The sequence below is a fragment of the Durio zibethinus genome, chromosome 17, assembly GCF_047325235.1.
Source record: "Durio zibethinus cultivar Kanyao isolate XHJ-2024 chromosome 17, ASM4732523v1, whole genome shotgun sequence".
Lineage (NCBI taxonomy): Eukaryota > Viridiplantae > Streptophyta > Magnoliopsida > Malvales > Malvaceae > Durio > Durio zibethinus.
The window spans coordinates 23,189,955-23,212,802 of NC_143178.1; the positions used below are offsets into that span (position 1 = coordinate 23,189,955).

At 34.4% G+C, this 22,848-nt stretch overlaps 2 protein-coding genes and 1 pseudogene across 8 annotated transcripts; 2 read left to right on the forward strand and 1 right to left on the reverse strand.

Annotated features, from left to right (window-relative positions):
* Nucleotides 1–406: 406 nt before the first annotated feature.
* On the forward strand, nt 407–2,318 carry LOC111283938 (uncharacterized; annotated as a pseudogene). The gene is made up of 2 exons (XR_016329334.1): nt 407–563; nt 1,264–2,318. The product of XR_016329334.1 is annotated as an uncharacterized LOC111283938 (transcript).
* A 1,567-nt stretch (nt 2,319–3,885) lies between these two features.
* Nucleotides 3,886–7,379, reverse strand: LOC111283943 (uncharacterized). Its single transcript, XM_089745763.1, has 8 exons — nt 7,250–7,379; nt 6,505–6,564; nt 5,848–5,894; nt 5,439–5,493; nt 5,196–5,279; nt 4,394–4,604; nt 4,172–4,253; nt 3,886–4,086 (listed from the first exon to the last, which is right to left on the reverse strand). The coding sequence occupies exons 1-8, from the start codon at nt 7,377–7,379 to the stop codon at nt 3,886–3,888; spliced, it is 870 nt and encodes a 289-aa protein (XP_089601889.1).
* LOC111283953 (SNF2 domain-containing protein / helicase domain-containing protein / HNH endonuclease domain-containing protein) lies at nt 7,117–22,516 on the forward strand. 6 transcript variants are annotated; one of them, XR_016329330.1, is made up of 25 exons: nt 7,134–7,795; nt 8,054–8,413; nt 9,659–9,791; nt 11,228–11,403; nt 11,631–11,704; nt 11,910–11,945; nt 12,026–12,110; nt 12,491–12,550; nt 13,352–13,535; nt 14,949–15,145; nt 15,692–15,793; nt 16,327–16,437; nt 17,413–17,478; nt 17,565–17,663; nt 18,342–18,560; nt 18,858–19,013; nt 19,110–19,199; nt 19,895–20,206; nt 20,296–20,483; nt 20,551–20,653; nt 20,754–20,899; nt 21,129–21,208; nt 21,346–21,521; nt 21,720–21,942; nt 22,207–22,506. XR_016329330.1 is itself a non-coding variant. In XM_089746634.1 (24 exons), the coding sequence occupies exons 1-24, from the start codon at nt 7,433–7,435 to the stop codon at nt 21,852–21,854; spliced, it is 3,651 nt and encodes a 1,216-aa protein (XP_089602760.1). In that variant the 5' UTR covers nt 7,134–7,432; the 3' UTR covers nt 21,855–22,131. The 6 variants fall into 6 exon arrangements, 1 of the variants encoding a protein (XP_089602760.1); XR_002689468.2 differs by having other exon boundaries at nt 7,135–7,795; nt 22,211–22,516; XR_016329331.1 differs by having other exon boundaries at nt 7,135–7,795; nt 8,156–8,413; nt 22,211–22,516.
* The last annotated feature ends 332 nt before the right edge of the window (nt 22,517–22,848 follow it).

Here is a 22,848-nt window from a genome sequence, read left to right on the forward strand (position 1 = left end):
ATATAAATTTTAATATTTTATATAATAAAAATATACGAATTGCTAAACCTACCAAGAATGAATAAAATAATGTCTATTATTTATGCTTTTATAATGCTTTTGAGACAATTTTGATAAAAAAAAAAAATGCTAGCAGGAACATAATGGTATGGGCAGATGGGCAATTTGGATTTGGGAGAAGCCTGAAAATAATGGGCTTCATAAAAGTGAGCTGGTTTCTTTTTAGTACCAAATAGCAAACGAACCAACTCATTTATTACCCATTAGGCATTTGGGTTTGGAATACCCAGTGCAGAACCTTCCATTTATGGAAAGTTATTATGGAAAAATCGGACACGTTTTTGCTACAAAAAGTAATAGACAGTAACCTATTTGATTGTTTCATGTCATTCAAAGATTGACCGACAGAGAGTACACAAAGACACATTAGATGTCATCATCACTTATCTCTTCATTTGTTTGCTTCTTTTCATAACACATCACCCAACACTTTCCCAAATCCTAAAGGAAAAAGGCAAAAACTTGAAAATGTTATAAAATTTTCTTCTTCTGCTTCTCTTCTGGTAAGTTTGCTTCTTCTCTTTTCTGTTTCTTGTTTCTTTTTAGATAATTCTTTTTTGTTCTTTTTCTTTTCCTACTGTTGTGTTAGTTCTTTTTTCATGGGTAATGATCTGTTTCTTCAAAGAGTTAATCTTAATGAGGAGTGAGGAAAGGAAGAAACTTGGAGGGTTTTGATCAAATAATTGGACTGAAATTGATTCTTGTAGTTTTAAAAAAAAAGTTCTATGGACCTGGAGAAAGTTGCTGTTGCTAATGTGAATAAAATTTTGAGAAGAATTGAGATGAATCCAATTTTGCATGTTGATGAATAAAATCCAGTTATCTTGGTAGGTTTTACTGTTTATAAAATTGTTTTTAGGGACAACTGGAGAAAGGTCCCATTTCAAGGAATTCAAAATGCCATTGCTTTTCACCCACCCTTGTAGAGTTCTAGGTAATCTTTACAGTATAGTGTTGGTTTCCTTTTAAAAGTTTAAATTCAATCTCAAATTCTTAATGTAGTAATATTGTATTCAAACTTCCAAGTACTTCCTTATACTTGATTGCTAGACTGGTAATTTGATTTTGTAATACTTGTTTCATTTTGAGAGAATTCTCTGTGATGACAGCATTGATTAATTATCTGATTTTGTTGGATTTGAATCTTAGACTCAGCAGTAATGGGCAATTGCTGCTTTGCCCTTTGTATGATCAATATTTCAGGTTTAAAATCCATGGCCAAGTCCACTTGAACAAGTACCTTTATATAAAGCCCACTAATCCCACAGTCACCATGTGCAGCTTTGCTTCGAAGGCCTTAACTGGAGCCACTGGGTTGAAGACTGATTCGATGAAGCCAAGTCAGGTATCTTCTGAATGCTCAGATGATGATGATACTTCTTTGAAAAACTATGGAGAGGAAAGATTGGAATGCCCGATATGCTGGGAATCCTTCAATATTGTAGAGAATGAACCCTATGTTTTATGGTGTGGCCATACATTATGTAAAAATTGTGTCTTAGGGCTGCAATGGGCTGTTTTAAAACTCCCTGCGTTACCAATCCATCTTCCATTGTTCATCTCGTGCCCATGGTGTAATATATTCTCTTTGAGGTTGGTCTACAAGGGGAAAGTCAAGTTTCCCAGCAAGAATTACTTTCTCCTTTGGATGGTTGAGAGCATGAATGGTGATATGTCAAAGTTTCATTCTTCCTTTCATGGAGCTCATCCACTTGCCTGTTCTACAAATGGAACAATATATGGGGGAAATCAGCTTAGGCGTGTAAACAGCAGACGAGCTTCATGTGCTACTCATCTTTCAGAACAATCAGAGTCCAACCATAATGAAAGCTGCCTGATCACTGGTTATTTCAGTGCTGAATGATTCCAGTCATCAGTCCATAAGTCCTTGGTTTTCCTTTTGCACTCAACAGCTAAGTTCCCTTTGATTGTAATATTTGTGTTTATGGTCTTATATGCCATACCTACCAGTGCAGCCATTTTGGCCCTTTACATTCTTATAACCGCTGTGCTTGCTATCCCTTCTTTTCTTGTTTTGTACTTTGCCGTTCCTAGTTTGGATTGGCTGGTTAGAGAAATCATCAATTAAACTGACCATAATATTCCCTTATTATGCCATAAAATCTTGTAGCATGGAATTGCTCCGTGTGAATTTACCCAGCAATTCAATGACTTCTCCATGTTAGATGCCATGAAAACATGTAGTTCAAGCTCTGTTATGGAAATTTATCCGGTCCTTCAGATCAGTTTTCATTTTAGCATCTGTTTAATGCTATGGGTGTTTGGATGGTCAAGTAATTGCCAGCATGATCCCTGAAGTGCAGCAGCAATAAAGATCCTGCAATAGAATCAATAGTATCTGCTCTTGTCCTGCTAAATATGTTAAAAATCTATTTTATACATATACATGGAACATTTGCTCCCCGCCTATGGAAATATAATGGTCTAATTAGACGACTTTTATTTTGCTTTTGTATCTTATAGGTTAAATTCAGCGTTTGTAGTTCAGTTTATAAGCTAAACAATATATTATCTTGGAGTTTGGATGGTTGATTTGTTCAAGTACAGTAGATAATATGATCAAGGCTTGCAACTCCAATTTCCCTTAACAAGCTGCTGTGGAAAACCCTTGTGCGAAAAAGTTTTGGAACGCCGATCCCTTGTGCAGCAATATTGTTTATCAGCTTTTCCTGGCACTCTGTTTTAGGAAGACATGGAAAGGAAAAAGACTCACTTGGAACCTTCAGTTTAGGGGGGGAATGAACTGTTATCTAAGCGATAATTGCCTTAAATTGCTTTCCCTTCCCCAGTAATTGTTTTCAGGGCCTAATATCAGTTGCTGTCCAACGTGAGTCGATGAGCTTCAAGTAAGTATTTGAAGCTCCTGCATTTTTAGTCCATTATAGGAAAACAAAGATGTGGGATAGTCTTGGCATTGTCCAATTCTACAATCATTGATCATTGTGGTGGCTTTGGTACAAGGGAAGCAAAGTTTGAATGATAACTGGTTTAGCTTTAGCCAGCTTGAAAGAGTTGTATTATGGTACTTTAACTAGTTTTTAAATATTCCAATTGAATTTAAAACCATGAATAGTGAGATAGGGACCAAAAAGAGCTAGGAAAGAATTCAACAAATCTTGAGAAGGCAGCTTATTGAGGTACCCTATTGCCCTTGCTCCTTCTCACTTACCCTCAAAAAGCATTAACACTGCGAAAGAAATGGTCAGATTGGCAAATTTCAATCAGCATCCCCATGAGGAATCTTTTAGTAGTGGTTGAAAATTCCCACAGGTAGCCAATAACCGGAACCAGTCATTAAGGTAGATAGAGATTTTTGGACCTGAGTCTTTTGTCTCAAGGATGGGCAAGGGAAAAGATTGTATCACTCCCTTTAGGTGTTGGTTTTTATGCTGCATGTTTTGGAGAGATCCTGAGAATTCAGAACCAACATTTGTTCCCTTAACTAAGAATTACAGGCAGCTACATAAACCACAATTTCTGCCGCATGCTTTCATTGTTAAAACTAGCTCTCAACTTATTTTAAACATTAAAAGTTTTGTAACTTATAAATGAAAAGTGCTAGAGGATATAGACATGCCAATCATTCATCTGAATTGTTACTGTGTTCAACATTTTAGGTATTATCTATATACAATTGTGTACACAGCTCAGGGAAGAATGTACACATTTTATGTTTGCTGGCTAATTCATGGAAATATTGTAGATATATCATGTTCTCACCATGATTAACTTTTGAGTTGCCAAATACATTTTATCCAACTTAAAAGAGTTGATTCTGTTCCTGATTGAAATGTCTTTAGTTTTTCATGTCATTCGGAAAAAGAAACATGTAACAGGAACCTTTCCTGATGCTCGTATTTTCCTTGCTTTTCGTTTGATCTGCAATTCATCATTTCTTCTTTTCTCATCTACCTGTGCTCTTGCTCCACCAGCAATATGATCAATTCTTCCTATATTGACCTGGTAAAGTTTTTGGGTCCTTTTTATTTTCTGCTCCAATTCTTTCTGCAGTTCAGGCAATCAGAACTCAGGAAAGTGGCATTTTTTAAGTCAATTAACAAGTACTAGTAGCTAAAAGTTGAAGTCTAACCTTTTTCCTGTCCATCTTAACTTTGGCTTGCAGCTTTTTTTCATTCTCCCTGGCAAGAATTGATGCTTTCATTTTCTCATACCTGAACTTTTGCATATTAGTATGATAATACATTTCAGAAGTTGTTGAGCATAAGAAAGGTTGGGTTACATTGTAGAATATTCATGCTTTAAATGTTCAGGGTGTTATCTTTGATTCACAGGCTTGAAAATTAATGATTACCATTTGTTGACTTTTTCCATCTCTGCTTTCTCCCAAGCATCTGCTTTGGTTTCCACAACATTTAGTTGGGAATAATTTCCCTTCCACCTTCGGTCTCCAACTTCCATGGTCATAGGCCTTGCAGAGGATGAACGACCAGATTTGCTAGTTGGTAAAGTGCTCTCTTGTCTGCTATAAACCTGTTCCATTGAGTTTCTGCTGGAAGTTTCACCTGAGGAAAATAAAACGAAAATAATAATAATTCATTCTTATTCTCTGACAAAACTTGTTCAACTTGAAGGGTTTTTGAAAATAAGGTTCACCGTGAGATAGACTGCGGTGATATTAAAAATATGGGTGGCGATGATATTGGATATGTAAGATTAGTTATTATAATAGTGAGATTAAAATCAATGATGAGGATATATATTTGGACGCAAACACAGAAGTGTTGGTAAGATTGGATATGATAGTGAACTGTCCCACCAAAAACAATCGACTGCCATAATTAAAAGTTTTCTTATATTTCAATTTTACATTAAGACAGTCCACTTCTGGATCTAATGGTTCATTGGACCCTTATCCTTCTAGTTAGGAGCCAAAACCCCTTGGATTCCACCGCTCTGGAATCCAAATGAGTTCTAAATTATGTGGATTAAGAATTCGATGACATGAATGTTGCATTAGTTTTAACAAAGATCTTGCAAAAACTATTACTAGGCAGTGTCTAGTACTTTTGATTATTATCCGCGATTTTGACTTCCTTGCTATAGTATAGCCTTGTTACCCTATCAGAAATTCGCATCCTTGTTTATGGTGGTACCTTGTCTTGATCTCTCTTTCTTGATCCTATGTTGTGCTTTGTCTTCTTCAAGTGTGTTGATGGTACGCTCATCAAAATTTCTGTCTGGATACCCTTTCCGTCAATAAAATTTGTAAATCCATGGTGTATATATACATATATATATATATGTATGTATTATAAGCGGATACTTGAAAAAAAAAAATGTTGGATCGTCAATGGATATAAGTAGGTTCTAGCACTGTAAAATACATAAATTGGTACCTCCTTTGAATGATTCTGCTATTCTTCCTCTAGTATTGCTTCTGCGTTCTTCTTCCTGCGGCAGCAACCCTCATTCTGACATAGTTATTAACCATAAACGAGAGCCACAATAACCAGGAACAACAACAATGTTTGCAAAAAACTTTGACATAAAATTTTTCCAGACATGTATTGTTGCACACTAATGAATGGTGATAAGCAGGATTCTCTTGCCCATGTTTTAGCCTTTATTTTGGGTTCAACCTCAATTTCTTTGTGATTGGTTTTTAAATGCTGTATATTGTTTTAGAATTTTAGTTTGTAAATGAAATCAAAGTCCTTCAGAGAGGAGAAAGAAAAAAAGTGTTAAATCCCAATTTTTACTTGGTAAAGTTGGGTAAGTTTCAGTTTGAAGGATTTGATCTCAAACCTGTTGAATATCACAAAGGTAGCTGCTCGAACCGATTGAATTAAGTCCTAAGATTCAAATTAATCAAGTTTTAGCTAAAGTATACTCAAAAGCATTTTAAAAGCCAGAAATAAAAAGAATTCGAAAAAAAGAATTTGACAACAATACTACTAATAGCAGAAAACTTTTGTATTGGAATTGGGGGCACTTACCTCCCTCCTGTGATTAATTAAATTTTCAATCATGCAAAGCCTCTGCAGCCATGTCTAGTCTGATTCTCCTGCTTTTCTTTCCTGTGGAAACTGTTTGATTTTCAATGAGACAAGATCCATTGGCTGATGATTGGAACAAAAAGCTTGGAGATTAAGAAAGTTTTCTGGTGCCTTTAGCCATGATTCCTGAAAAGACTGGCACAATTCAGGGAATGTATAAATTCCATGCAGCTTTTGATGAAAGCAAAGAATCTCTCACGCTGACATTCCTGTATTTTCAAGTTGTTTCCATGTTGAACCCTGATTTATAATGAAACTCAAAAAGAATTGAATGGAAGTCTGGAATCAATCAAAAAGGTTTCTCACAACAATATCAATCCCATTCTCATGCAGCTTCATGTGCCTTTTTCTCCCTGAATGGAAGGGTATAATCTCACATGGACAAGTTGGCAAATTATATGGATACCAATGGCCCACCTGTGCTGTTCCTTGCCAAGGTTGATCAACTGATGCAAAACCAAGAGTGCTGTGAAATAAATTGCATAGAGAGGAGACAGGGATCAGATATAATTGGATTCATGTTGGCCCAAGGAAGAGCCTTGATTTTGCTTGTCTTTTGAGCTTTCATACGCTTCTGCCTTTTGGCTTCTCTGGGGGGTTTCTATCACCTCTTCTTAACTCCTGTTCAATGTTCTGAAATGTGTTACTCAAAATGAAAGCCAATTAATAAGTATGGACATATAGGCGTAGGCAAAGGTTTCCCTTTTCATTGCAAAGAAAGCTAAATTTTTACAATTTGTTCCTATTTCCATTGATGTCCAAGCAAAGTAATATTTCAAAAGTTTCATATTAATATGGTCAAAATTTGATATTAAATATTTTTTTGTTTTCATCAAATTTATATATAATTTTATTAAATTATTTTTAAAATTTTTAATCTACCTTTAAATTTTCCTATCTTCTTATTTATTTTTCGAACTCACAAATTCTAAACAATAACTCTAATAAAATGCCAACTAATCCAAATCATGTTACCTTTTTTATACGACTTATGTATGATATCATCGTATCGTATTGTATTAAAAATTATCAGGATTATTTTTTTTATCATTTTAATAATAAAAAAAAACTAAACTCGAACCTGTGATTACGAATGAATCTGGGTTAGCTTTGTTATTAATCTAAAAACTTCATATCCAACAAATACAAACAAGCCCAAGCCCTGTTTGAAGTGAGTCTGGGTTTTTGTCGCAAATTCCAGTCCACTGGCCACGTGTCAGAACCAAAACGACGAAACAACTTTTCCCGCTCTTTGAATCCAACTTTGAATTCTCTCACCATCGCATTCAAAACCCTAACCCCAACCCAAAAAAAAAAAACAAAAAACTCCATTGATGGAGCTCACAGAAGAACAAAGAAAACAAGCTGAAGCCAATCGATTAGCTGCAATTGCAAAGAGAAAAGCCCGAATTGAGTCCTCCAGTGCCACCGCCGACATTCACTATCAACAAAACCAAGCTCATTATTGGAGGCTCACCAAGTGCCCTAAACTCGCCAAATACAATACCCATATCCCAAAGCGACCTCAAGGTTCGATTTTGGACCCAATTTCCAATACCCAATTGTCTAAAAAGTTCCAGGCCAGGCTCGAAATTTGCTCCCCTGACTCCTTTTCAGTCACCCCGGAGAGGCTGCAGAAGTGTCTCTACCAAGGAGATGAAGACTGCTTGCGAAGATTGGGGGATATTTTATCTGACGTGAGTTGGGTTTTGGGTTCTTGGAATTTTTCTTATTGCTTCCGTCTAGATTCATATGGGAGTCAATATTTGAATTTATAGCTTTGCTTATTTCTTATATCAATTAAGTTTTATTTCTCTTTTTTTTTCTTTTCATTTTCTTGAAATTTTATAATTCTTAAAGACTCAATCAAGCTCTAGGTTCTTAAGAGTTTGTTTTTATTGTTGATTGTATTGTGCATTTGGCGTTTTAGATTTTTTTGTTTCATTTTTGGTTAGGTTATGCCATCACATTACACCCAAAACAGTGGAGGTGGAAAGGCATGCGTTTATAAGCTCAGTGATTACAATTCTGTTTTGGGATGTTTAAGGAAATCAAAGGATATTGAAATCAAGGAGATACCTCATCTAACGCTCAGAGTTATTGAAACGTTTTCACATGGCTTTATTACTGGACAATGGATACCATGTAGACCAGAACATTTGTCTGAGGAGGAGGTTGATGAATTGATTAGAAAGCTACCGAGAACACTAATGGATGCTCTTCTGCCTTTTCAACTTGATGGTATAAAATTTGGGTTGCGAAGGGGTGGTCGGTGTCTTATTGCAGATGAAATGGGGCTTGGGAAAACACTCCAGGTAATTGTATAAGTACGATGTTCTATGTTCTTTTAATTGCTGACATGAATTAACCATAGCTTCATGGCTACTCTCTATGCCTTAAAATCATTTCCAGCTTCTTTATGCTACAATATTCTATGCTGCTATTTTGTAGTGAAATCTAGAAAAGGTAGAAATGGATGGAATAGACCTAACTGCATCTGCATGGATAAAAATGTTGTCTCCCCCCACCCCCTTCCCCTCCCAAAAAAATGCACTGCAGATAGCATCATAAAAAAAATCAATGTACTTATTTTATGCACATGCTACCGATACAACAACAATAACAACAACCTAAGTCTTATATCCCGTTACTTTGGGGTCAGCTGTCTAAAAGGCCCAAAAAAAATCATGTTAGATCATAGTTTTGAATCTTTTTCGCCACTCATTTCTATCAAAAACAACATTTTTATCTACTTCCTTAACCCTCGTATAATTTCTTATTACTTGCATCTACGTCTTTTGTGGTTTACCTCTAGAAGGTTTGGTTTCTTCCAAATCCAGAAGCTTATTTTTCCTAATTGGTGCATAGATAGGCATGTGTTTCACATGTCCAAACCATCTCAAAGGCTCTTTCACATCTTTTCCTTAATTCGGACTACCTTTAATTTTCCTCGAATCTCTTCATTTCTGATTTTGTCTCTTCTAGTCTTACCACAAATCCATCTATGCATCCTCATCTCAGCTACGCTCATTTTCTATTCGTGTTGTTTCTTAACGGCCCAACACTCAGTCCCATATAATAATACAGGCCTTCTAGTTGTTTTATACAACTTTACCTTTAACTTTAAAGCCATATTGCGATCACACAACACATCCCACGCACTTTACCACCTCATGCATCGTGCTTGAATCCTATGATTTACATCTCTTTCTATCTCAGCATCATTTTGAATAATTGATCCCAAATATAAAAAATGATTGCTCCTTGGTACTATCTCAACATCCAACTTAATCACACTAGCATTCACTTCACTATGACTATTAAACTTACATTTCATATATTCAGTTTTAGATCTACTCAATATATTGATACTACCAATACATTCTTAAAATAATATCCAAAATTTTCTTGTTAAGTGCACTGCCAATATTTGTAAATTTGAGAAGACATAATTCCTTTTACTGTTATATTTGGAAATTTGTTTCACTTCTCAGTTTTTGGACATTTCTTTCAAGATAGTATGAAAATGAAATTTGTTTATGTACCTGATTTTTGTTCAGGCTATTGCTATTGCTAGCTGTTTCATGAATGAAGGTGCCATTCTCGTTGTTTGCCCTGCTGTTTTGCGATATTCATGGGCAGAAGAGTTGGAGCGATGGCTACCCTTTTGTTTACCCTCTGATATACATCTTGGTAAAATTTGGCTTTCATTCCATCTTTTTTTGTTTTTGTTTATATTTTGGGGATAGGGGTGGGGTGGGGGGTTTGGGTGGTAGTGAGAAATGCAAATAACAGAAGATTACTATTAACTAAAGGAAGCTTTGATCGATTTTATTCCTGTCTAAGAGTTGTTTGAGAGTATATGTTTCATTGTTAATTATTGATGTTCATAGTTTAAAATAGCTAATAGCCTTAAAAGGATAAATTTAGGATACTTTAGTAATTCAATAAATATTGGGGTTGGACTCCACATGCTTGGTCAATTTCCATAACATAAAGGGTGGGAAATTACTTATTGGCCCTTTTCTTATGTTATGTAATTTAGGTGGAGTCAATATTGAAAAAGTAAAAGAAATTTCATTATAATTTGACTTCAACAAGCTATAGATTGCACTGCCCTTGAGCTTATATGGGTTCTCCAAGACCCAACCCTAACAACAAGGCTAAATCTGTAGCATTTGAAGTAGGTTACTTGGACAGCACAATATTATCTATAAAATACTAAAACCATGTAAAGACTCCAATGACTTCAATTTTTGGACCCAGAAAAAGTAGCTGCTGTCAATTGTACGTTGACGTGGCATTGTGAAGTGTAACAGCAACACCTTAGTAACCTTGTTGAAAAATTAACACAACTTGCAAATTAGGGCCTCATCTAAATTATCCCACCAAATCAATGCTTGAGCCCCCATTTATTTCTATAAAGCATAACCTATTGCTAGACTGCTACAAACTGTTGTCTGAAATTTTCAGTCAAGGAAAAATATGACCTAAAATGTTTACTTCTAATAGGAGTAGATAGAGTTACTCATTGTTAAAGAATGAAGAAAAGTCTGTAGTTGGTCGTTTATTTTTTCCCTTTTCAATTCTATAAACGAGAAATATGTGAAGGTAGTTGGGACATTTAAGAAGACCTATAAATCTTCTGTAATAAGGTCTGAGTTAACAGAGGATAACCATGTGGAGAGAGGAAGAGAAAGACCAAAAGAACATGGTTCGTAACCATTAGAAGGGACTTCACTATTACTAAGCTTATTGAGGATTTGGTCCTAAGCAGAGCGTGGTGGTGCAACATGACCCATGACGCTGACCTCAGACAATGGAAAAAGCTTGTATTGATAGTTGAAATATTAATCTTTTTAAAGTAATAATCTCAGGCAGCATATGTTATTGTTTTACCTTCATTTTTGGTAGCATGTCATTATGAATTTCTGACGAACCAAGTGAATATGAGAAATTGAGAATTTTACTTAGAGATGCAAAATATTTGTGTTACTTGTATTTATGTTGGGAAATCATTGCAGCATATTTTCTCTGTTTGTTCATTGTATTAACATGTAGAAATTTGAATCTTATATGGTGGTAGGACTAATCTGTTGTTTTTATCACTAAATTCTATGTGCCTTCAGTTTTTGGTCATCGGGATAATCCTGCCTACTTAAAGGAATGCCCTAGAGTTGTGGTTACTTCTTATACAATGCTTAAACACTTGCGGAAGAGCATGCTTGAGCAAGAATGGGCTCTCTTAATAGTAGATGAATCTCACCATCTACGATGTTCAAAAAAAGCAAGCGAATCAAGAGAGGTATAAAATGTCTCGCTTTTGTTTAATCATTGTTTATATGTGTTGAGTTTGTTATTCAATTGTTCAGACAAAAAGCTGATAATGCTATATGACTATATCAGATAATAATTCCTCTAGTGGATGAAGGATCCACACAACTTGTAATTTTATGAGTACTCTTGTTAGTTTATTGTAGTTTCATTGCTAAAATCCTTTACTGAATATTGGCATGTCTCCTGTATTAACAGATACAAACAGTTCTTGATTTGGCAGAGAAGGTCAGGCGTATAGTGCTCTTATCAGGAACACCTTCTTTGTCAAGGTTGAAGCATGAAATTTGAAAAAAAACAGCACTGTCATCATCCATTTCATATTAAATTTAGCATGGACATAATATATAATATCTAATCATTTTGAGCTGGGCTTCTATTTTTGATTGCTTTCTTATCATATTGTTGTTTTTATTTCTAATTGGTTTATAGCACATTCTAATATCCTACTTCCTATACTTTCCTACGGGTTAATAGGCCATATGACATTTTTCATCAGATAAATATGTTGTGGTAAGCTTTCTTTACACTTTAGCATCTTGCCATTTCTCTAGGTTTGTTAGAAATTATTTTATTGTGCTTATGTTGTATAGGCCTGGTTTGTTGGGAGAGACCAAGTATAAGTTTGCTGAAACTTACTGTGCTGTCAACTTTGTGCAGGCCACTCAAGGTTTTAAGGTAACATTTAGAGTAGTCTTTTAATAAGTATGATATTTTTTCTTGCAAATTTTTTCTATGCTTGGGCGTAAGTTAATGTTGCTTAATCAACTTCCAAAAAAAAAGGTTAATTGGATTTGCTCATACTGTTTGCTACATTTTTGCTTTTTTGTTTGCATCATAAGCCAGTTCTTCAATTTTTTTCCTCAAAAGAGTTTTTATGTGCTGTCCTAGAGGTTTTTCAGTTTGTTATATGATTGTTTGTGTTTGGTCAACTGATTTGTTAGATATAAAAAATAGATTATGGTGTTAAGTTCTATTTAGTCATCAACATCTTTTTTTTCCCAATGGTTTGATTGTTAGCATGAAAGTCTAACACACTTGATGGAGCTATTGTGCAGGATTTCTCAAAGGGTGTTCGCTTGGAGGAGTTGAATGTGTTACTTAGCCAAACGGTCATGGTGTGCCCTTGTTTCTCGTACACTTGACATTCTATTTTATTACTATCAGTATCAAATATTATTTAGGCGAAAAGTAGCATCAGTGTACCTTTTTGAGTGTTTACCATTTTCAGTAGTAATTATAGTAAGCAATAGTTCAGATACAGAATATGTAAAATCTTTCAATATGATCACTCAACAGAAAAGCCTCTTTGCACGCCATATGGGGTTGGCTTCACGGATAAAATTTTAACATTGTGCTTTATTTAGGCTATTACTCATTCAGTTTGCTCATTATATAAGTATAATTTCTTTTCTTGTAGCAAGCATGCAATATGTTGGGATTCAATTGTAATAATGTGTTTAATAAAAAGTTACTCTCAAATTATACATTCTAATCATTTGAATTTGAGTATGGATTTCCATTTTGCTATGTACATTCAAGACAATTTTTTAAGTGATTGCTCTTATTTGGAAGTTCCATTCAGTCTCAAATTTTTAATGTTAAGTCTTTTTATTAAAGGAATAGTGTTGCATTCCTTTTCTATTTGCTGTGGATGGTCGTTATTCTTGTTGGGTGAAGGACCACCAAGGTGCAAATCTTTTTTAAATATGAGCATTGATACAAGTTTGGCTTATATCACTCTTCCAAATTTAAAAGTTTGTTTTCGTCATACACCGTAATAATCTCATAGTAATATCTTACCTAATTCACAATTATTATACTTTAGTCATGGTAAATGTTTGTGATATTTTGTAATTTTTTGGGCTCTTTTTCTTTAAAAGGTAATTCATCCATAGATGGATGCTGGCCTATTGCAGATAAGACGTTTGAAGGAGCATGTGCTGGCCCAGTTACCTCCCAAACGTAGGCAGCTTATAAGGCTGCAGTTGAAGAGATCAGATATAGCTTCGGCCAAGGCAGCTATCAGTTTTGCCAATGCTGATGCTTTTGAAAAGAATGCTTCCAAAGATACTGCTACAGAGAAACTGGAAAAAAATCATGGTAATTTATGATATTTTAAAACTATGGCATGTGTGAATATTCATTGTTGCAAGGCAATCCTTCATGTTGATTTTCTATCTTTCTATGCCTATTTCTGATAGTGACAGTTTCTGAAATGTTATTAATCTTTATTGGTTTTTTGTTTAGTTTCTGGTCCAGATAGAACAAAACTGAGTTATTTAATTTAAGCGGAAGATTAGGCAGTTATTTACATCATTTCAGCCGCTTATACAGATTCCTCTTTATTCGTTCTCTGTTTTGACAAACACATATGGCTTGAATAAATGATGAAGAAATTCTTTCTGGATGATCCTTGTACATATTGTGTTGCTTATGCCTTTGGAATATGCTGAATGTATCATGTTGATGACATACAACTAATTATTGTAATCCTTTTTTCTATTTACTGTTGCCTTGAAGGTGCATTACAACTAGTATGCTTTAATAGAATTGAAGCATATCTATCTCATCAAACCTAAGAATTAGATCTTAGATTTGTTTTCAGATAGAGCATCATCATCATCTAACACCTAGCACAGTATTCCTTTTTTTTTTTTGGCTGTAAAATCTTATTGATATATGAAGAGTTGTTTTCTTCTTTTGTTGTTTCTTCTCAGCGTTGCACTATGGAGAGATTGAGATTTGAGTGATGTTATTGTTCTGGTCCTTGTAAAACTCTTGGGCTTTATTTCCAGTACAGATGCTATCTAGTCCTTTTACATTTAGGATGGAATCTTCTATTCCTATTTTTCTCACTGAGGTTGTACGATATTCTTGTTTATAGTGCAACCATAGCTATTTAATGTGGATTAATATGACTTAAGCTATGAGTGGACACTTAACCTATTGAGTGCTTTAAGACCAAGAAATGTGTATGTGTAGAATCTATTTTATTAACCTTATATGTCATGTGCTAAATTGTAAATTCCATTTCTGTTTAGAATGTTAGGTTGTTCATTAATTAGTCTTGCCATGTATAGGAGTTAGGAAGTAGCCTATAAATACCTATGTTAATTCAATTTTAGTTAGCTTTTGATTATGGAGGTTATTCAGATATTTAAAAAGAGTATTAAAAATTTACTGCAGTTTTGAGAATTTCCTTCAAAGTCTTTGATTTTCTAGTGATTTCTCTCTCTTTCTTTCCTAGTTCATTAGGTTTATGAAGAAACAAATATCTATAATTGACATATTTTTGAAGAATGCATACTTTGAACTCTTTCTGATTAATTAATCATTATGAAGAAACTTTCATGGTTAGTGAATTTAATTAATTTCTTGCTGCTGCTGAATGCTGATTTCATAAGTTTTGCTTGCTTGTGCTAGATGTTTAATTTTCTCATAAATATTTCACAGAATGTTAGCAATACCTGAGTATAATTTTTTTAGTTGGATATTTCTCCTTGCTGCTTCCAGATGGTGAACAATATTGCAATTCCATGGAACTCTCCTCTCAAGAACTTGGTGTTGCAAAGCTTCGTGGATTTCGTGAATGGTTTTCCATTCACCCACTAATTGCGAAGTCAGATGACATGGAAGAATTTGATCTAAACTCTAGTTGTCATAAAATGATAATTTTTGCCCATCACCATAAAGTTCTCGATGGAATACAGGTTAGATTGGGTAACTGTTTTCGTAATAAGTAGTCTTTTCGCTTCTGTAAAAGCCCTTCATTCACTAGAGTAACAACATCTAATAGAATACTGAAGATCATCCTTGATTGTGGAAGAATTACTATCAAGACATAAAGATAAAGAAGATCCTGATTAGATCCTTTAATGCTCAGCTCTGAACTTGTGGTTAATTTCTTTTGTGCCATTGATGATAATACTACCACATCAATGTACAAAATCGAGAGCATTTAGGTTGTTAACATTAAATTAAGTACTTCATCACTTTCTAGTTTAGATAATAAAAATAGAATTGCAATCTTTTGTCAAGATTTAATTCCAGTATGTTTGATGGCATGTATATCAAATCTTGTGATGAGCAACAGATAAGATTTTTGTTTCAATTTTTTTCTTTTAAAGTCTAGCCATCTGGATGTCATGATGTTGTAGTCATGACGGCACCTTATCAACTTTAAATAAATGGCTTTTAAGCCTACCAATTTATTTTTCTGACTTTCCATGCAAAATTTGTTGTTTTGAATTATCCAGGAGTTCATATGTGAGAAAGGAATTGCTTTTGTCCGTATTGATGGAACCACTCTTCCAAATGATCGACATTCAGCTGTACTGTCATTTAAATCATCAAATGGGGTTTGTGTTCCATTTTTCTTTGCATCTATAATCATTTTATTTGTTTGAGAAATATGTTTGGATTGTGTTTATTTGGCATGATTGTCAACAAGTATCTAGTTTAAACTCTTTGAAAGGATTGAATTGGATAGCTTATGAAGCTTGAAATCTGTATTCTTCCAAAGGGGTTATATTGCTATGAAATTTTCTATCTGTCTCTGATGTATGTCTTTTTATCGATAGTCTGTCTGTTAATTTAGGTTTATATGTCTGAATTTTGATATAGTGGAAAGATTTCTTTTATTTAACATTCTATTTTCTAATGTGGGATGTTTACTTCAATTGTCGATTGATACATACAACAATTTTCTTGTTCTTTATTCCCTTGGATTCTAAGTACTGGCAAAAATATGAACAGATATGATCATCCAATTTGAGTTTGTCCTATATCCTTTTTCAGTGTTGAAGACATTACCAAAGAGTCCATTTTCTCAACTTGCTGCCAAGCTACTTTTACCTGGATTATACTGACCATATCGAGCCTCATTCTTCAGGTTAAAATCGCAATAATTGGTATAACCGCAGGAGGTGTTGGACTTGATTTTTCATCAGCAAAAAGTGTTGTGTTCTTGGAGTTGCCTCAGTCACCATCATTGATGCTTCAGGTTTATGCATATCAAAATTTGCTCAGTTTTTCTGAATTATAGCTACTACTCTTTAAGAAAATTTTATTCTAGTCTCATTGAAAATATTGGATGCACTGGATTTTAAGTGTAGAATTGGGTTAAATGTTTAAATATTTAGAGGTTGAATTTCAAATTTCTAAGCCAACAATATATGTTCACAAGATTATTTTGTTGACATTGTTTTGATTAGTGCCTTTAGGAGATTCAAATCTCTCAGGTCCTGTTTTGGATTACTGATAGGCTTGTTATTCTCTATGCTTTTTCCATTTGGATCAGCGTTTTCGCTTTTCCAATTTTTTTATTTTTTAAATAATGCAAAATGAGAAGTTTAGTTTTTATTTTTTCTAATTGATGAAGAAAGATTACAGGTTCAAAAAGTACATGTGCAAACGAATAAAATTGGAGCAAATATTCTGTAGGGCAGTTATCCAGTAGGGCAGGATAATGGACGCAGCTAAAAGAACAGAAAAAGTGAAGAAATGCATCACAATATGTGCTGGATTAAAGGCTCAGTTGAAGCAGAAAAGTAGTTGATCATTTCTGCATTTTTCTGCATCCTTATGTCCAATGTGATTTCTTTGAGAGAAAGAGAGACAGAGAGAACAAAATTCTAGAACAGATCATCTTCTTTAATGCCTTGGTTAAGGTCTACATTACTGAAACCACAATAATGATGCTGGACAGTGAAAAAGAAAGCTTTAAAAAAATTAAGGTTGTGGAATTAGATTTCTGTTACTTTTTTTCCTGTGCACCCTGTCTTGGAAAGGGAGGGGGGAGATAGAGAGAGCTCTTACAATCTTTTATTGGTTTATCTTAATCACTATTTTGGTAAAGCATGTACTTTACCAGACGGATATATGTGTATATATATATATACATATATATATATATTTCTATTGCATGTTCAAATTTGATCAGTTGTCTTACTTCACCTTTCATCCATGTCTTTTAAAGGCTGAGGATAGAGCTCACAGACAAGGGCAGACAAGTGCGGTCAACATTTACATCTTCTGTGCAAAGGTGTGCATATTTTATGGCTCAAATTTCTTCAAATTTGTCGACAGTTAATAATTTTTTATGTGATTTATAGTTTTCTTATACTACAGGATACTATGGATGAGTCACATTGGCAAAATCTAAACAAAAGTCTACACCGTGTTTCATCTACAACAAATGGAAAGTACGATGCAATGCAAGAGATAGAAGTATCTACTCTCTCGCTCACTTCACTATCCCTAAAATAAGTGTCAACTTCTTATTTATGGACTGTATTAAAAAAGATTATTTTTAAAATAAATTTCTTATTGGTGTATATGGCACATAGTTTAGGTTCTTTCTTAAAACAAGAAGTATGAAAAACATGGGCTCTAGGTGACATTGTTTTATCACATCATTTTATATTCTCTCTCTACTGATTCGGAGATAGCCAGCACATTTCAGACTATTGTAAGGAGATATTAGGATCATATGATTTTATTGAAGGCTTTTTTCTGTTTGGCTGCTCTTGCCTGTTTTGCACATCGTTATGTAAGTTAGCTGAGCATTGTTGTACACAATAGATCGCACTCTAAAGTACTTTAGCCTTGAATAAGCAAAAGCTCTCTGTTAATATTATGCTGTTGATGGTTATTCATCAGTATTGCTTTCAGTCTCTGCCAGAGCTAAATTTGTTTCAAAGCTTCAACAGACTGCCATATTGTTATGCCTGACAAAGATTTTGCATAGAAATCTTTTTTTTTTCCATGCTGACCATAATATGCGTATGCATGTGCATATTTGTTTAAGTACATGACTTTTTTTTGGTGGTTTGTTTTGTTTAGCAGGCAGCTTATGGTTTCATAATTTTTTCTAAAAGATTGAACTTTATTCTTCTGGCTTGGTAGGTTGAAGGCATTTCTTATCTAGTAACACCTGATGGAAGTTGTAAACATAAAATTTTGAGGAAAGTAGCATCTGGAAAACTTTCACTGGATATAGAGTTCCAAGACCCTGAATTTTTCCAGGATTTGCAACCTTCAGAAGCATTTGCTGATGTCGCTGTTGATAAGAATGATGTATCTGACAGAATGAATCAAACTGGTGGCATCTACCTTCATAACGATGTAAACTTTGACATTTTTAGAATAAAGAAGTTCCTTTTTTTTCTTTTATATTTAATAGAAGGAGCTCCACTGGTATGGCTAACCCTGCATACTTGAGCTTCCCCCAAACCAAGCACATGAAAAATTAACTATTTGCCAACTCACTAACCCTGTGGGATAAAATTTTCTTATCTTTTTTTGGTTCTTCTTCTGCTATTATCCTGATCAAGAGAATTACTTTTTCTTGTTTCTCTTTTGCTTGTGAGCAATTTTCCTCATTATAATTACTAACTAATACTGATTCTATTGTTATAATAGGGTAGTATGGTTCCTGATCTAAGAATAAACAAAGATATTGTTTCCATGGGAGACAAAAAGGAATTGCATCCTTCTGCAGCTGATATTGAAATTTGTGACATAGCCCCTGCTTTTAAAATGGATAAGAGATGTGAAGATCATGATCCACTGCCAAAGGTACTAATTGGAAAATTTGCTCTCAATTCAGCAAAAAATCCACTTTCCTTAGTTTTTGGCTTAAAAGTAATTCATTCATGAAGTATATTAATGCAGGGAGAAATAATCAAGCCAGATGATGGTACATCAATTCAACCATCAGATGCTGAATGTTGCTCTAATCAAGTAGATTCTCTGCGGTTTGAGGTAAACAAACTATACCTAATTGTAGATTCTGGTTTATTTGCATTAAGCAAAACTTTCTAGTTGTTTGGTCGCCCTGTGCAATGGAGAGCAATTTTATCTATTTCAAACTGCTGCCTTTAAGTAGTCATTGTGGTAGACCAGTAAACTGACAAACCTACAATCATTCTTTACATTAACAAGGTGACTTCTTTCCTGTTAATTTCACAGATTTTACCGGCTTACAAAGTTTATCCTAGATGTATGTATTTTGCAGTCCATTTGCTATTCAATTCATCCTTGACCATAGAATTCATTCCAAAGCTTGTATCTCTTATGTGCTTTAATTGACAAAAGGGGTGAAAAATGGTATAGTTTTCAAGGAGTATGGTTTGCTAGTTCACACAAACACATCCATACAAATAAATAATGTACAGATTGCTTTTTCAATCATTAAACTCGATTGTAAAATTTCTTCAACCTTCCTATTAATCCTGCACCCACAGACATTCCTAGTTCTCTAGGAAAACTCATCTCTTTCCAGTTATCAAAAACATCATTTGAAAATTTCCCCATTCTCTTGAACAGATGATTGAATCTAGGTTTCAAGAATGATGAAGTTGTAAGTGATCAGCAGTTTAAGCAACAGTGCAAGAACTATGAAATGCAATCTAGCAGGTTTCATTTTTAAACATTGATATTCTACTTGTACTGTGTAGGTAAGCCAATATACTGGAAGAATCCACCTGTATTCCTGCATCCTAGGTACAGATTTGAGACCAAGGCCACTTTTTGAGAATGTCCGCCCAGAGGAAATTGAGTCAGAAGATGCTCTGGCTAGTGATAATAAAGGAACAGTTTCCAAATATTTTAAGGACAACCCAGCCTATAGGCATGCTCTTTGGGCCTTCATGGAAGAATGGAATAAACTAAGACCCATTGAGCAAAGAAAATTACGTGGAAAGCCTTTGCAACTCCCTTTATCCGTTGAGTTATGCTACATGAAAGAAAGCATTAACCATAATAGTGGGGTATGTCTGAATGAGCTTGTATTTTGTACCGGGATATCTCTGATAATGTGTTATGAATGATTTAAGGTGTTGCTTTATTTCTATTGCAGGGACTGCTGAAAGGTGGGAGCAAGCGGCGCATAACACCTTTGTGTGAGATTAGCATTTCTTTACCTCCAAATGCTGTGTGGAAAAAGGTCCATCTACAGCGTAGTAATGGTAAAAAGGAGAAAGAGTATACTCAGGGTTGGACCCTGACTGATGAACCACTTTGTAAACTCTGCCAAAAACCATGCAAGTAAGAACCAATTAATCTTCTTTCACATGACCATTTGCCACATGTCATTGGCTTTCTTTGGCTTCAGGGGGAGAAGTGCCAAGATGCCTGAATATTTTGAGGATCTTTTCTGTAACCTTGGCTGCTATGAAGAATACCGCCTAAGGACTAGCAACAGATCCCTCCGTGAGGTTTAGGCATAATGTTTCTTTACCTCTTGACCTTGATATCTTTCAGTTTTTTTTTTTTTTTCTTTTGGGTGCATACTTTATGTGACAACAAGATTTCCAGGAACTTTTTCAAATTGAGCATGGCATATGCACAAATTGCCAATTAGACTGCCACCAACTTGTGAAGCACTTAAAACCTTTATCATCAGAGAAGCGGCAGGAGTATATTGCAAAAGTAGCACCAACGATTGCAAGTCAGAAGAGCTTGTATGTCAATTATGATAAGTTGCTGATGCTAGTTTTCTAATTACTGCAGAGTACTTATTGTTGTAGAAAATTATGCAATTAAGGTTTGAGATTTTCACGCAAAGAAGTCTGCTAGACATACCAAGCATTGAACAACTTTGTGTGCACACAACCATATAAGTCGTACTGATTGGTGCTTTCCAGATTCTTATATTTTCTGAGAACCAATTTCCTAGTTTGCCTTCTGCAGGGTTGACAAGCTTGTTCGTGATCCTTCTGAGGGTAATGCATGGCATGCAGATCACATTGTCCCTGTTTACAGAGGGGGAGGTATATTATCGTTCAAGAACATCCTTTTTCTAGGACTTTCTTGTGTCGTGACTTTCTTCTAATTTTTCTTGTTCTATTATTATGCCGTTAAATTGAGCTTGATTTTGGTTTTCATACTGGACCAAAATTTTCTGCAGGTGAATGCAGGCTAGAGAATATGAGGACTCTTTGCGTGGCCTGTCATGCCGATGTTACTGCAGCACAATGTGTTGAACGACGGTCAATGAGAATCAAAGCAAAGGAAAAGCTTAAAGCCATCTTGAGTGACCTTAGAAATGCTGAGAATATAGAAAAGAATGCTTCTTGTGGAAAGGTATACAGCAAGGGTGAAGAAGGCACTATTTCTATAGCACTGCATTTCTATATCATAAGATGGTCTTTCCACAAAAAAAAAAAAAAAAGTGTTTGTTAGATGGTTATGATTATAGTCAGAAGTTTCACACCTTTAGGTGTTATGTATTTTACAATTTGCTTCTGGTTTACAAAGTGATAACAATTTAATTTGCTTCAGGATCAAGGACCCTCAGAGATAACAGAGGACATAACTGAGGATGAACTTCTAGTCAATGTTCCTGGAAGTGCCTATTCTGTAGGAAAAAGCAGCAGCCCTCAAACTGAGGAATTGAAGAATTCCCCGAAGCATTAATGACCAGACTTATGTTAAAGAAGCATCTGCATGTTATCCTCTCATGTGTTTTTGATTGCGACAAAATTAACACAATCTTCCAAGAAAGGTATGTATCCAAAACATTTCCTAGTAGGCTTTTACAGGCTTGCTGGTTACTGATGAAAATCTGTAAATTCTCATTGGCTACCATCAGATATCATAGAAAATACCATACAGATGTCCTATTCTTGTGGGAAATATATATACTCTGTAAAATGGCCTTCATGTTTAGATGAATGCAATCCATTTATTTGTCTTTTTTTCCCCTATTTTTGATGCATACTCTTTCTATTATTTAATCGTAATGGTGTTACATTCTTTTTTTGGTAAGACAGTAATGATGCCACATCCAAAATCCTCAAGCAGCAGTAATAAAAGTGAATAAACTTGGGATGGGAGCTGCCTGCAAGCAAATCATAAATTTTTGCCGAAACCCCTTCAAGTTTAATATCTAGGAGCACTTTGCCATTATGATCTGGGTTTCTCTAGCTCAGTTTATGTTGATTTTTTTGTACTTGCTGAAACTCGGGTTTGAATCCTAGTAACTGAAATTAAGAGTCCACTTATCAACAATGGAGAGTAATAACATGGTTAAATGCCGATTAATTTTTGAATCAATTAATATATCATTGAAGTTTGAGATTTTAAAATTATAGAATTTAAGAAAATTTATACATAAAAATATTTTTTTTTCAACCAAAATACGATAAAAAAAAGTGTCTTAAAACTTTTCAAAAATAAATTTTCGAAAGTTCTTAATTACATTAAAACATTTTAATATAAAATCTTACAAAATTAAATACGAAATCAAACAAAAAATTAAAAAAAAAAAACAAATAATTTAGTTTTGATTTTATACTTTTTTTTTTCACTTCCAATGAGTGAAATCTTTAAGTGCTTTTTTGCGCTTAAAATCTTCAAATTATTTGTTCTTTATAAATTAAAATAAAATAAATCACACAGTTTAACTTAA